The sequence below is a fragment of the Pongo pygmaeus genome, chromosome 4 (genome assembly GCF_028885625.2).
Source record: "Pongo pygmaeus isolate AG05252 chromosome 4, NHGRI_mPonPyg2-v2.0_pri, whole genome shotgun sequence".
NCBI lineage: Eukaryota > Metazoa > Chordata > Mammalia > Primates > Hominidae > Pongo > Pongo pygmaeus.
In genome coordinates this window covers 38399097-38413547 of record NC_072377.2, presented here as the reverse complement: position 1 = coordinate 38413547, position 14451 = coordinate 38399097, and the positions used below count along the sequence as shown (strand labels likewise).

Genomic DNA, 14451 nt, shown 5'->3' with positions numbered 1-14451 from the left:
AATTAATCACACAATGTGAAAATGTATTTGCCCCAAATGAAGCCATTGTTTTCCCTTCCATAACTGTCTGTGAAGGGCCAACCATGTGTAAGATAATCCATTAGGCAATGCAGGGGATACATAAGTAGAGAAGTCATGGTGCTTTTCTTGACCAAGTTACAAATCTAACAGAAGACATGAGTCAGGTAGACAGATAATATAATATAAAGTAGAAAGGGAGAAGAGAGGAATGGCTTCTGGCTGGAAGAGTACACGAAGACTTCATAGAACTGGAGGTAACTGGGACATGCTTTGAAGCTTGTGTTTCCTTGGGTAGAGATAAGGGAAGGATATTCCAAGGGGTCAGATCAACATGTGGACAACATTCAGCATTGGGAAAGTGAAGAGGAGGTCTATGGAATAGCAAATAATCTATCCTGGCTGGAATACAGGCATGTATTCAGTGAAAAGACAGGAAAGTGAGTTGGGGCTATATTGTGACAGATTTTAGAGGCCCAGCTTTAGAGTTTGGAAAGCAGTAGTGAGCCAGAAAAGAATATTAAATGCAACAGTGATAGGATTAGAACTTCATTTTGGGAAGATTATTCTGGTAGCGAGTATGGTTGAAGCAAAATGAAGATGGAGAACACATCATAGAAATAGCATCTTTTACATTTATTCTCTTAATATCACAGTAAAAAAGTAGCTAAATAAGTTTTGATATTCTAACTGCAAATAATGTCTTTCAAGGTAGGGAGCCATGCAGCTGATGCCTGAAAAATCTATTACTACTATAGTGGCTTGATCCTTTCTTCCTGATTTTGTACAAAGTCCAAAACAAAGGTTGGGTGTTTTTATTAAACTCAAAGCTGACGCCAACTCTTTCATCAATATCAATAACTTTATGACTAATATAAACACCAAAAGTCTTCATTTGAGGAAATAAACTAATAATTCATAATATGAAATTAAGGAAATGAAATTATTTTCATTTCCACTTTCATGGATGCCTAAGCTCAATTATACATTTATGTCAATGTTGTCAATATTTGGGGTTACAATAAATATAGAAAAGTTAACATCTCTACCACTCTATAAACTCTATAGACCACAATGAATCTAATTAATATGCACTAACATTGGAGTGCCCATTATGTACCAAATGTTTAGGTACTTTTGTAGGTATATCTTCCGTCATCATAGTTTCTCATTTATTTATCACACAAAACCTTTGTAGTAGGTATTATGAACCTTAAATTTCAGATGAAATATGTCAGGCATAAAGAAACGATTCTATCTGGAATCAGAGAGCAATAAATTTTAAAGCTAGAATTCAAACCCAGGTCTGTCTGACTGGAGTCTTACTACAATTCCTTCAAGCTGAAGGGATGTGTATTATGGGTGTAGGTTGTGGCTAAGCTTGTCAATTACTTAAAAACAACTATCAAATGAATGCTTGTTTTTTTTTCCAAACTAATGGTTTATTTAAATACACCAATTGGGAATTCCCAGAACATCAAAGAGATGTTTGAGAAACTAACAGAAATCTTGAGACTGGAATGATAAACCTTGAAATATGCCACATTGAAGGTCTAACAAATATCATTTGCCACTAAAGACGATGGCTAAATTCTGGAGGGATGGAAAGCTTCAGAGCCAGGCTGTGTCATCTGGGTGGTCCTTGAGATCCCAAAAGGGTTTTCCATAGAAGACATCTGAAAAGATTTTGGGGATATCCTCCAGCTGCTACAGCTGCTTCTCAGTTGCAAACAGACCTGTAGTCATCCAGCATTTTGTAAAATAAGCCACTTTCCCCACATACCAACCAGTGAGGAGCATGACTGAAAGCTGTCCCAGGTCACTCTACAGAGTGTCCCATGACACGCGTGGAGTCTTTCTAAGTGAAGCCTGGATGAAGAGCGTGTCTTCTTGATGAGATCCCTCCTGGCTGCAGAGCTAGACTCAAGCACATAGCAATAATCATGCTCTTATCCATTAGCTGCAGAAACACTACTGGGTTGATGGGAAGCAAAAAGGGCTAGAGGCTGGATGACCTAGGTTCATGCCCTGGCTATTTCCTTTTTGCTAAGTCATCTGCCCTGACTTCCTAGTAGGGCAAGGATTGCAAAGATCAAATGAGATCATTTTTAGAAGAGCTTTGAAAAGTGCAGTGGTTCAGGCCGGGCGCAGTGGCTCAGGCCTGTAATCCCAGCACTTTGGGAGGCTGAGGCGGGCGGATCACGAGGTCAGGAGATCGAGACAATCCTGGCTAACACGGTGAAACCCCGTCCCTACTAAAAATATAAAAAATTAGCCGGGCATGGTGGCGCTTGCCTGTAGTCCCAGCTACTCGGGAGGCTGAGGCAGGAGAATGGTGTTAACCTGCGAGGCAGAGCCTGCAGTGAGCCGAGATCGCACCACTGCACTCCAGCCTGGGCGACAGAGCAAGACTCCGTCTCAAAAAAAAAAAAAGAAAAATGCAGTGGTTCAACCAACTGTATCAATTTGTTTTTGTTGAGATCAGCCCACACCATCTTCATCTTCATCAAAGAAGGCTGTGGTGTCTAAAAAAAAGATTTTTTTATAATTTAAGAAGCAATTCTTACTGAATATTCTACCATGACTAGTCAGTCCTTTTTGTTATGGGACACAAACAGAAGGAGTTTCTAGTAAACTAGGGGCGGGAGGGACTAGAGTTCTAGTTGATATGCCTTAGAAACTCACTCTATTTAATCCACTGGGTAGTGAATTTTTGGTTGTTTTTGTTGTTGTTGTTGCTGTTGAGACAGGGTCTCACTCCCATCGCCCAGGCTGGAGTGCAGTGGCAGGATCGTGTTGCACTGCAGCCTCAACTTCCTGAGCTCAGGTGATCCTCTCACCTCAGCCTCCTGAGTAGCTGGGAATGTAAGTGTGCACATCACCACAACTGGCTAATTTTTTGTATTTTAGTAGAGATGTGGTTTCGCCATGTTGCCCAGGCTGGTCTCAAACTCCTGGGCTCAAGCGATCCACCCACCACCTCAGCCTCCCAATTACAGGTGTGAGACACTGAGCCTGGCCAAATTTTTCTAAAGGGATTAATTTTACCTTTTGTAAAATGTAGGAAATATATAGTAACATATAGCACATATGCACTTACCCATATACATATTTTTGAACCTTACTGCAAACTGGCCTAAATCAATTTGACTGTTTAGTTTTTAGATTCCTTTTTAAAATTGTGGTGGCCTCCAGCTAGTAAAAGTAGATGGTAACTATTTGCTTTTCAACCAGGTTGTACACTACAACAAAAGCAAATTCCAAGTCAAATTCTGCCACGTATAAAATATCCATGGGCAAGAAGCTACAAAAATTATCATACAACCTGCTGCTGTAAATTTGATGATGTTTCCTCTTGTCATTTCAGGAACTCCAAAGCACTGCATCAGAGACAATCTACCACATCTGGCTATTTTTCTTCCTGTGCACACTACTGAACCACATTTCCCAGAAACCTTACAGTTGAGTTGGGGCAACATGACCACATTCTGATTTGGCACAGAAAATCCCTCACAAGACTTCTTTTCCTTTACCTCCCACCCTGGAGGTCCATTTTAAAGATGGTGGTATTATAAGATGGTGGTATTATAAGATAGTGGTATTATAAGATGGTGGTATTTATTATAAGATGGTGGTATTGTAAGATGGTGGTATTAAAGACAGAATGACTTGAGTCTTCAAGTCACCCTTTGGAGGAAGACAGCTGGTGGGCTGCCTAGAAAGGAACATCTACTTTGGACTTAGACTAGGTCCAAAAAATAAATTTCGTGTCAAGCCACCAAGATTTGGATTTGTTACAATAGGTAATGCTAATTACCCTAATTAATACAAGCAACTGCTTGTATCTGCTAAGAGAGATACATCAATATTCTAATAGCAAAATCAGCAAACCGTCTTGCCGGGTGGGGCCAGGCAAATGAGTCTACTGTTGTGTGAGGGAAACACAGAAATGAATGGAGCTCTAGCTGTATTCAGCCACTCCAAAGTAGCTTGATTTCTGGAGTTGCTGGATTCTTACTCTTCGTCCACGTAGAAATAGAGGGACATGAATAATCTTTCTAGTTAATCACATATTTCACCAATAAAAACATTGCATCTAACATCATTTATGCTAATTAATGAACCCTCTAGCGTGAATATCTGATAACATCATTCTAAGTATTTTTGCTGCCACTTGGAACGTCATAGTAAAGTTCTTCAAATAATCACTAACCAGTCTGGATTCCTGCCTAAGACAGAGGTGAAGTTCCAAATATTTAACCACTGGTATGGCACTATCACCAAGAGATGAAAATAGCTGTAAATTCTTATGCCAGAGCGGTGCCTTCTAGCCTGGATTACTTCAAGTGTTAACTAAGCTCCCCTAGGGTAGAGATTAAAGTAATTCATACAGTCACTGTTTGAAGTATTTTAAAAATAAATTACAGACAATATAACGGGTGCCTAATTCACAGCCATCACCCATTTTATTTATTTCTCTGCTCACTCAAGAATTACAAGCAAAGGATGATGGGATCTATTCCTAACTGAAAGATTAGATCAATAAAATTAGCCATCTGTCTGTGGAAGGCTTTAAACTCAGGTTGTATTTAAGTATTATGTTTCCAAGTGCCCAGATGTTACAGAAAAGTGCCTGCTGATACAACTCATTTTGCACAATGTAAGCCACTAAATGGCTAATATAAACTTATTGCAGCAAGAAAAATAAATAGCATTAACATTGCATTAAATCTGATTTGGGATTTTGGGTGCCCTGTCAGCAAACACAAGTGTTAAAATTTAAATTGCTCAGGACTTGCAGAGTCAGACAAGAAAGAATTGTCAACTGTCTTTAGAGAAGGGGGATACTGGAAATGAGATCAAAGCACTGGGATATATATCCTTGCTCGGTCTGGTTGGTGAAAGTAATAATAATTACTATGACTATTGTTAGATCGTATCCTGTCCTTAGGTAGCACTTCAGCTCTTTCAAAGCACTAGTCTGCTTTGGATAAGTGGGGGCTTTTTCCAGCTGAGGAAACATCAATAGGAAATGGACTGAGTGATCCCGGTCTATTTTTCCATGTCCCTAGCAGTGATTCCTGATTTACTCCAATCAACTTATCAGTGAGCAAAACCTGGACCATTTCTTAGCTCTCTGGCTTTACAGAGACTTTCACTGACTCCCAGTAACATATCAGTTTGGATAATTCTGTTTTAGGAACAGCTGCTGCCCTACTACATCCTGCAAAACTTCCCCCAAGACAATTACCAGGCAAAAATCATCCTCATTTTCCAAACCAAAAATCAAGGCATGTGGTTGACCAGGGAGTCTTTCTAATTTGTTAATTCATTTGTCTGAAAAATGTTACAATTCAATACAAATTACATCACATGTAACCATACCTTAATACCTATAGAAAAGAATAAAAGTACATAAAATCATGTCTATGTGTATTACTTTTGATGCCTGGAAATATAGAAATTCTTTCAGGTTTTTCTTCCTTATCCAGATTAAACAATCCCAATTTCTTAAATATTGCCTTCACATGTCAGCCTTCTAATCCTTTTTAATGCCCTGCTACATGCATTAATGTATTGGATCTTCCCTGGAACATTTTATGGTAGGGTCTTTCTTTATCCTATTTTTACAGATCAGTAAACTGAGGATTACGGAGCATATATAACTGACCCACTGTCACCATGTAGCTGTAAAGTGTCAGAACTTGAACCCAAATGTGTGGAATATCAAAATATGTGCTCTCACCCAAGCCTTCCTGCTCCACCAGGAGAAACCAGCCTTGAAGGCTGAAAGAACAAGCTTGGGATTGGGGGTGAGGGAGGTAAGGGGGGAAAATGTTGGTTATCTAGAGAACAGCGTGGCTTTTTGTTAACGCCATTGCAAGGTTTCCTTCTTTGACCGGTCAACTTAGAGTCTAAGGACAGGGTTGTTCTGGTTAAATACAGATGCCCAGAGCAACATGTCGTCAGCAGTCACAGCTGGGCGTGGAGGTGCGAAGCAGAGAAGATCAGCATAACACAGAGTACCTGGGTGAGGTACCAGGGAGAGGGAGGCAGTGGGAGAGTCCAAACTCTCTTTTGGCATGTCTCAAAGTGTGCATCAAGTCATCTGAGGTTCTTGTTTAAAAAGGCAGGTGCCTGGATTGCACTCTAAAAATTCGGATCCACTTAGCGCAGGAATTACTGCGGAGGGCGGAGACCTGCACAGAGCCAGCTCTGGAACTTGCGCCCTCTGCTGGCAGAAATTTTATTTGACTCACCTAAGCCACTCTACATGAGAACCCATGAGGGGTTCTGCAAGGAAGCAAAAGTACCCCCTCTCATTTCAGGAGGCTGAAGCTACACCCTGGGGTCCTTCCTCGAAGACGAGGCCCACAATCAGTGAAATCAAAGATAAGTTTGGGGGATTTCCTGTAAAAGCTGCCACATCTCCTCACCTTTTCCCTTTTTCGATAACTGAAATAGCAGGTGCATCTCTAAGATGTGCAGCTTGACATGCAAAAATAAAGGCAAGGCACACGGGCCTTGAGCAACTCAAAAAATGTTCTGCTGCAATCAAGACATCACGTCATTCAGTCAGCTGGGAAACACTACAGTCTGGCCTGCCAGGGTGTGAGGCAGGAGAACACGAGGTAGCCACAGGATAGCCCTGGGCAAGCTGGAGTCCCACCTCATCCTCGGATGCTGAGTCTCAGTCTTCCAGAAATCTAGCCAAAATTACTAGACCACTTTTGGGCTGTAGTAAGCCATAAATAGATGGACAACTATTCCCCAGAGAATGCTAAGGTTATTAAAGCCCTTGGCTCTGGGTAAGAAGAACAAAAAGCACCACTCAGCTCCTTTCTGGCCATGCCACTCTTCCCTGAGAAAGAATTCAGAAAAACAAGTCTTGCCTCACATTAAACTACACTTACTCCTGACCTTGACTCCTCTGTCCCTTTACCTCACAGAGAATTAATGGAAAGAAAGAGTGAGACTAACAAAGAGAGATGGAATCAGAGAGAGAAGTGCTTCCTTATGAGGATTAGATACGATGTTGAAACCAATAGGAGGGGAAGCAGGCTGATGGAGTGAAGAATCAGAGGAAAACATTTCTGTCTGCCTGAATTGCATGGGGTGCTAGGAGTTGGGTTCTGGGGATGCGTGTGCTAGGTCCCTAGCACCTAGCTTCTAGTGCCCCACGGCTTTTGTGAGCTAAAGATTTCCATGAGAAATGAGACAGCCTGAATCAGCACTGGGATATGGAGTACAGTGGACTGGAAATGGGACAGGAAGGAACATACAGATGAGAGATCTTCCCCAATTGCCATGCCTTGGGAAGAGGGCTTGGATGAGAGCTGTAAGCGAGGAAGTAACCAGTCTCTTGTGAATTCCAGGTAGATCAAGATGGCATTGGGGAAGTAGATCAGGATGACCCCTGATCCCTGGCCACTGCCCCTTAGCCATTCAGCCTCACACTAGCAGCAGCAGAATGCCTCTAGAGGTGCATGTATCTCTACCAGCAACCAACAAGATGTATTGCCCACAAGCTAACACTTCTCTTCCAGCCTTTTGCTTTTGCTTCCTGACTTTCCTTACGTCTTTATTTTAGTTTGATTATACCACTAGAGAAATACTGACAAAGTGGAAAGAAAAAGATGAGAGAGCTGCATCTTGCTAAGGATGATTGTGGACGCCCAGATCCTCCAGGGAAAACCTTGAACTCTGAACGCTGACTTGACCTTCTTCCACTGACCCTGGGACCTCAGGCAAACTGGACAGGCAGGAGGAAAGGCAGGACCCATGTGCAATTCTCCAGCCCCTCTAGTGCCAGAGAGTTAATAAATGTCAGGAGACTTGTCTAAATAAACAAAGAACAACCCCAGGCTCTAGGCCTGGGAGCACCGGTCTTTAACCCCAGGAACCCTTCCCAGACGTGCCACGGCAGTCAGCCCTAAGTCTGACTTCACTGACAGAACCTTGTAGAGAGACAAAAGATCTATACCCTATCTACTGCATAGAAATGAGGAGGTCTTAATGGCACAGCCACTGTAGCTTGAGAGCTACAGCAAGCCTTCCAAGCTGGAGATCCCTTTGCCTCTGACGTACCACCTCCCACCACCAAGCATAAGAGTGCTTAGAAAATAAAGCCAAGATATCCATATAAAAGCAAATAAACCTTGACTTCTATCTCACACCTCATACAAAATTAACTCAAAATGAATTATAGACCTAAATGTAAAACCTAAAAAACTTCTGCAATAAAACATAGGGAAACATCTTTGCAGCCACGGGTTAAGCTTTCAAAAAAACAGTATGAGCCATTTAAAAAAATGATAAATTAGACCTTATCAAAATGTAAATCTTCTACATTTTGAAAGACACCATTAAGAAAATAAAAAGACAAGCCACATACTAGAAGCTGAGATTTACAAAACACAGATCTCATAAAGGACTTGCATCCAGAACATACAAAAAACACTCAAAACTCAATCATAAGAAAATAAACATCCCAATTTTTTTTCTTTCTTTTTTTTTGAGACAGAGTCTTCCTCTGTCACCCAGGGTGGAGTGCAGTGGTGCGATCCTGGCTCACAGCAACCTCCCTCTCTGAGGGTAAAGTGATTCTCGTGCCTCAGCCTCCCAAGTAGCTGAGAGTACAGGCACGCGCCACCAAGCCCGGCTAATTTTTGTATTTTTTGTAGAGCTGGGGTTTCGCCATGTTGGCCAGGCTGGTCTCAAACTCCTGGCTTCAAGTGATCTGCCCACCTTGGCCTTCCAAAGTGCTGGGATTACAGGCATGGGCCACCATGCCCGGCAAACATCCCAAGTTTTAAAACTCAGCCAAAGATTTAAACAAAGATTTCACCAAAGAAAAGATGGCAAATAAATAAATTTTTTAAATGTTCAATATAATTAGTCATTAGAGAAATGCAAACTAAAACTGTGATGACATACTATTACATGCTTATTATAATAGAATCGCTAAAACAAAACCAAAAAAAAAACCTCTACCAAGTGTTGTAGAGGATTAGGAGCAGCTAGAACATTCACACATTGTATGAATGTAAGATGGTACGGCCACTTTGGAAAAACAGTTTGGTGATTTCTTATCCAGCTCAACATACACCTGCCATGTGATGCAGTGATCCCACTCCTTCTGTTTACCAAGAGAAATGGAAACATATATCTTCCAAAGACTTCTATGTGCACGTGTCTAGGAACTTTATTCATAATAGCCTAAAACTGAAAACAACTTAAAAGTCCACTAACTAGCAAATGGTTAGACAAACTGGAATTCCATGGTCCATCCAACGCACAACTACTCAACAATAAGAAAGGAACAAACTTCCAATATATGCAAAAACATGGATGGATCTTAAAAGCATTATGCTAAGTGACAGAAGGTGGACACAAAATATGACATTCTGGAAGAGGCAAAACTACAGGGATAGAAGTTAGATCAGTGGTTACCAGGGGCTGGGAGGGAGTCATTTTTCTACAAAGGGACACAAGGGAATATTTAAGGATGATGGAAATGTTCTATATATTTCTATTCCAGTGGTGATTACATTACTGTGTATGTTTGTTAGGGCTCATCAAACTTGATGAAATTTATTGTATATAAATTATACCTCAATAAATCTGACTTCAAAATGATAATAAGGACAAGAGTTAGCAATATGCCTGCGGGAATGAAGTGACTTGTTGCATGCTGGTTCCCGCAGTTGTCTGGATTTTCCCCTCCCTTCCTCCTGCCCCAGCACAGAAGCACGGCAGTCCTCCTGCACTTTCTGGTGAGGGTCAGGTGATGGGACAAGCACTAGGCTAGAGACCACTCAGGAGGGTGGGAGGTCCAGGTGCTAGTTCCAGTTCAGCTTCTGATGTTAACTGGGGTAAGTCACTGAGTCACCCTCAACCTCATTGCAAAAGGAGGACTTTTCACTTCCTTCCAGGCCTATGATTCTAATTTGTAGTCTGAAAAGGAACGAAGGCTATCCAATACGTTGTGCTTCCACACAGTGAAGGTCTGGGGAAAGGACAGGGCCCTAAACCCTCCCATTCTTCAGAGGCCCCTTTTTCTACCCTCAGGTACTCTAGTGGGCCCTCTGACCCTCACCAGCCTTAATCCCCAGGAGTTCAACAAGAGAAGCAAGTGGTTCGTCATCACCCCATAAGGCCACACCCTGTGATTCTTATAAATGAGGCCAGTAGACAGTAGCTTCCAAAATTCTTTCAGTATCATACGCGCTCTGTTGTCTTAGGAGGCATGGGCAGATCCCATTTACAAATATTTAAGAGCAACGCAGGATCCCCACACAAAACAGCAGCCTCCACCTAGCCTCCAGTATCTGACCCATGGGAGCTCCACTCTTCAGCCTCCAGGAAGACACCCTAAAAGACATGCTACACACCTCTGCAAACACGGTGTTCTGAACTTAGTTTCTGGTCCTGAATATCAGAGCTTAAATTTCCATTCCACTGCTTACTAGTTGTGTGACCTTGGGTGAGATATTTAACCTCTCTAAGCCACAATTTCTCCTTCAGTAAAACAGGGATAATAATAGTCCCCATCTCCCAGGGCTATTGGGTTGATTAAATAAATCACTGTGCATCCAGTTCTTAGAACAGTGTAGCAAGCACTTAGTGTTAGTTATTATGATTTAATTTATCTTAATTTGAAAACTGTCATTTCTTGTAAGTCTTGGGAAATGCAGAGGTTTCTTTATTAATGTTCAATGTCAAAAGATGAGCTATCTTGGGGTGAAGAGAAAGGTTGCTTGTGTTGAACCCAAACTAGATTCAGACTTGAAGCTGCTACTCAGTTTTTTCTCACCAGAGGTAGGTGGGGATGGGGAATTTCCAGGTTGATTTTGAATCCAAGACTTCTCCAACAATGCTATACTCATCAAAAGTAGATTTAGGAGTATGAGGAGACAGGGAGGGTCATCCAAATAAAGCAGAACCGCTCCAGTATGCCTGCACAGTGACCACTATACCTTCAAAGTACTGTATATGAACCAATTTCTGTTGAGGAAACAAGGTACAAAGAAACTCCCATATGGATACTAGCAGGATTTGCTAGTGTCTGGGGAAGATTATAAATTAGCTGGTTGCTGCTCACATCAGAGCCAAGCAGGGCACATTCAGTTTTTTAATCTGGACAATTTTCCGGATCAAAAACTAGTCTTTCCAAGGGATGTAAATGAGCCCAGGAGAGAAATTTCCCCTGAAGTTTATGAAGTAGCTGTCATTTTAATCTGAGAAGCTTTCCAACCTGAAAGCCAGTGTCTGGATAAAATTATAAAGTAATAAAAATAAAACTCTTCTAGGTTGAACCTAGTCTAAACACTTCTATCTCAAATTTGATGTAATTAATATGCCAAGGTATTTAAGAGGTGGTGTTTCCACTATCAAAACCCTAACTATGCTTCAAATAAAACCAAAGAGGCCAGCATGGCATATTCCTGGCATGAATATCAGAATAAGACCCTGAATGAACCAGGTAGAAAATCTTTTTAGGAGAAGAGCTCCAAAAAATAAGAAAGAAAATATGATGACCCACATGAGCAGTTTTATACAACAGGTTTTTATAAAATACTTTTTAAAAATTCCCCTTAAATGGATTAAAATATATCCTTAAAAAAGCATTGCATACACTGTTCATGCTTTAAAACTATAGATATAACTATGCTTTGTTTAAAAATTGTGACAATTAATAGATGATTTCATGTGAATAAATCTGCAAAATGCAATTGATCATGATGTGGTTATCTTAAGGAGGAAAGTTAGAAAGAAGCCCTTCACTGAAATCCTTGAAGGTGTGTGTATGTGTGCATGCAGGAAGAGAAACAATTTAATGTGATATTACCTTGGACTGAAGCTATTATCTCCAAAATGAATTGAAGAGCTCATAAATGGAATGGCTCATAATTTAAATATGGTGTAGATTATGATAACGACCTTAGATTTCAAGGCAGGTAACAAGTGCTGGTAATAAGAGATACAGTGCAAAGACTGAGGACGCTTCCAGAGCCGAAATGCAACAAGTCATATTTCCAGATAGAGAGTTCCAATGCGAAAATATTTAAGCATTCACATGGGATCCGCTAAGACGATTTTCTTTGCCCTCTGATAAATTTTCCTAGCTTTGCCTCTTTCTTACAGAAACGTTAGTGAAGACAAACTGCATTTTCTCTGAGGTTTTGCAGACTGCATTCAAATAAAAGTAATATTGTTTTCCATTGTTCATAAGATATAATTAATCCCATAAGACAACCTCCCTTACAAAGTAAGCTAAGAAAAAACAGATTTTTCAGAATTCTAAATATGGTCCCAGCAAAAAATAATAAAAATCGTTGTTTGGGAAACAGTGTTTAGAACTTCATTGTTCAGAATGTTCTACTTTGAATAATCTCACAACATAGGCCAAATCAAAGTAGACCAAAATAAACGAAGACTTTTTACCTATATGCAGCTAGAGGAAACACACGTTATTATGGTTTCAAGTTCTCCCCCCAATTCCCAATCCCTTATAACAGGCTACAACGCACACACCTTTGTTTAAATGGCAGAGCAAAGACAGGAGTTCAAAACACGGTAAAATTAAGCCACTGGGTGCTTCCTTCTGAGCAAATGGCCCCAGAGTGAAAGAGGATGCTAAGAGCAGAGTCCACATCCCTGCACAGTGCGTGGGCAGGACCGGAGATGGGCAGAGGGGGCTCCAGGCAACCCTTCAGACACTTAACAGGAAATGGCTGGGCTCTGGACAATATGAATTGAGTAAGATGTTTGGAGACGCAGGAGGGGCTGGTTTGACTCCTCTGCATGGTTGCCATCCACTGTAATTGAGACAGCTCGATCGCTGTCCCAACTCTCAGCTCTCTGCGGTCAAACACGGGGACCACCACCTCTACTGTGTCTGGAAAATTGATCATTCTTTTAATAAATAAATATCCCTAGCGCCGCCCGGGCTCGGGAGAGGGCGAGGTTCGCGTCTTTTCTCAGCTCCTGGCAGAGCTGAAGCGAGTTAAGCCGACGTTGGTCGGGGAGAGGGAGGCGGTGCGCTGCCCGCTCTGTGTCCTCGCCCCGGAGCCCAGCAGGGGAGCTCGGGGCGTGGTGGCTCCGGGCGGAGGAGCGCATTACCTGGTTTTCGGATGGACGCTCGGAGCGACACCGCGCCGGGTCCGAAGCTGGAAGCCAGGAGCAGGAGCCGGAGCAAGACGCCTCGGATTAAATCCATTTCGCCGCCGGCGCCTGCAAAGTTTCACCAAGTCCCGGGCGCACACCGAAAGGGCGTCTCCGGGGGCGCGTGGGGGACGCGGCCCCCGCGGATCCCCGGGCCGGGGCGAGGAGGTGGGAGGCTGCGAGGGCTGGGCCCGGAACCACGGGCAGTTCCAAGAGGTAGGACTGCAGCCGGGAGGTCGGCGTGCGGGAGTGAAGCCGGCTGCAAACGGCACGGCTTTTCGCGGGGGCGGGGGCGACGAAGGAGGCCGACTGGGAGGGAAGGGCTGGCCGCGGGAGGGAGGGAGGCTCGACCGGCCCGGGGATGAAATTACAATCGAGTGGAAGTGAGAGGGGCAGGCCCTGAAACCTTCACTCCTCGCCCACCTCGGAAGCAGACAGCCCGCCCCTCACCCTCTCTAGCGACCCCCAGCGCAGCCCTTCCCCGCTGGTGACCTAGATTGGGGGCCTGGGAGGGACCGACTTCAAGCACTGGAGACGCAGGGCAGGAGTTAGGCGACTGCGGGTCCAGTACCCTCCGCGGTCCTCACCCTGAAATCTTGGGGCGCCCTCCACCCCACCTGGCCCCTCCTCCTGCCGCGCCCCTCTAGGGTCGCTCCACCCTGTCTGGCGACCTTTTCTAACACCTCAAAGGTTGCTGTAGTTGGTCCAGCGCACTTGGGGGATGCAAGGGGTAGACGGGGGTCTGTGATTTGCAAGTGGGGTGGGGGTGAGAGGAAGAGGGGCGGGACCGTCCGGGTCTGAGGCGCTAAGAAGATAAATGGGATTTAAGGCTCGCAGATGGAGAGCTGAGGCCGGGCCACTCAGACTGGGACGCCGGGTGGAGATTATGGCCTGGAGCAGGAGAGTGGGGGCCCTTCCCGGCAGAGGAAGGCAACTTGAGACCCTCCTGGGGAGGAGATGAAACTCCAAGTTAAGCCTGGCGTCTTAGGGAGGGACGCGAGCTCGAGCCCCCAGGCGGACCGAGAAAAGCCTCTGGGCGGCGCCCGGCTGGGACTGGGGCAGGGGACCGGGGCGGGGTCCTGGCCTCTGATCCCGGGATCGGGCTTCCTGGGTTGTCTCCCTGAATGGAGAAAGACTCTTTCTCCTCCGCTGAATTTGCTGCCCCAGGACTCAGTAAAATGTACCTTTTGCCAGATTTCGCGGCAGTGCCTGGAGAGGGGAGACCCTGCCTGGGACACACGTCCCGTTGCATACTGGCGTTCTGAC

At 43.7% G+C, this 14451-nt stretch overlaps 1 protein-coding gene across 1 annotated transcript in view; it reads right to left on the bottom strand.

The window, feature by feature from the left end:
• The window catches only part of EGFLAM (EGF like, fibronectin type III and laminin G domains), a 207651-nt gene extending 194198 nt beyond the window's left edge, over window positions 1-13453 (bottom strand). The window contains exon 1 of the mRNA XM_054489179.2: window positions 13144-13453. Within this exon, the coding sequence (XP_054345154.1) occupies window positions 13144-13240 (97 nt within the window). The 5' untranslated portion in view covers window positions 13241-13453. The remainder of the gene's footprint in view (window positions 1-13143) is intronic.
• Between the last annotated feature and the right edge of the window lie 998 nt (window positions 13454-14451).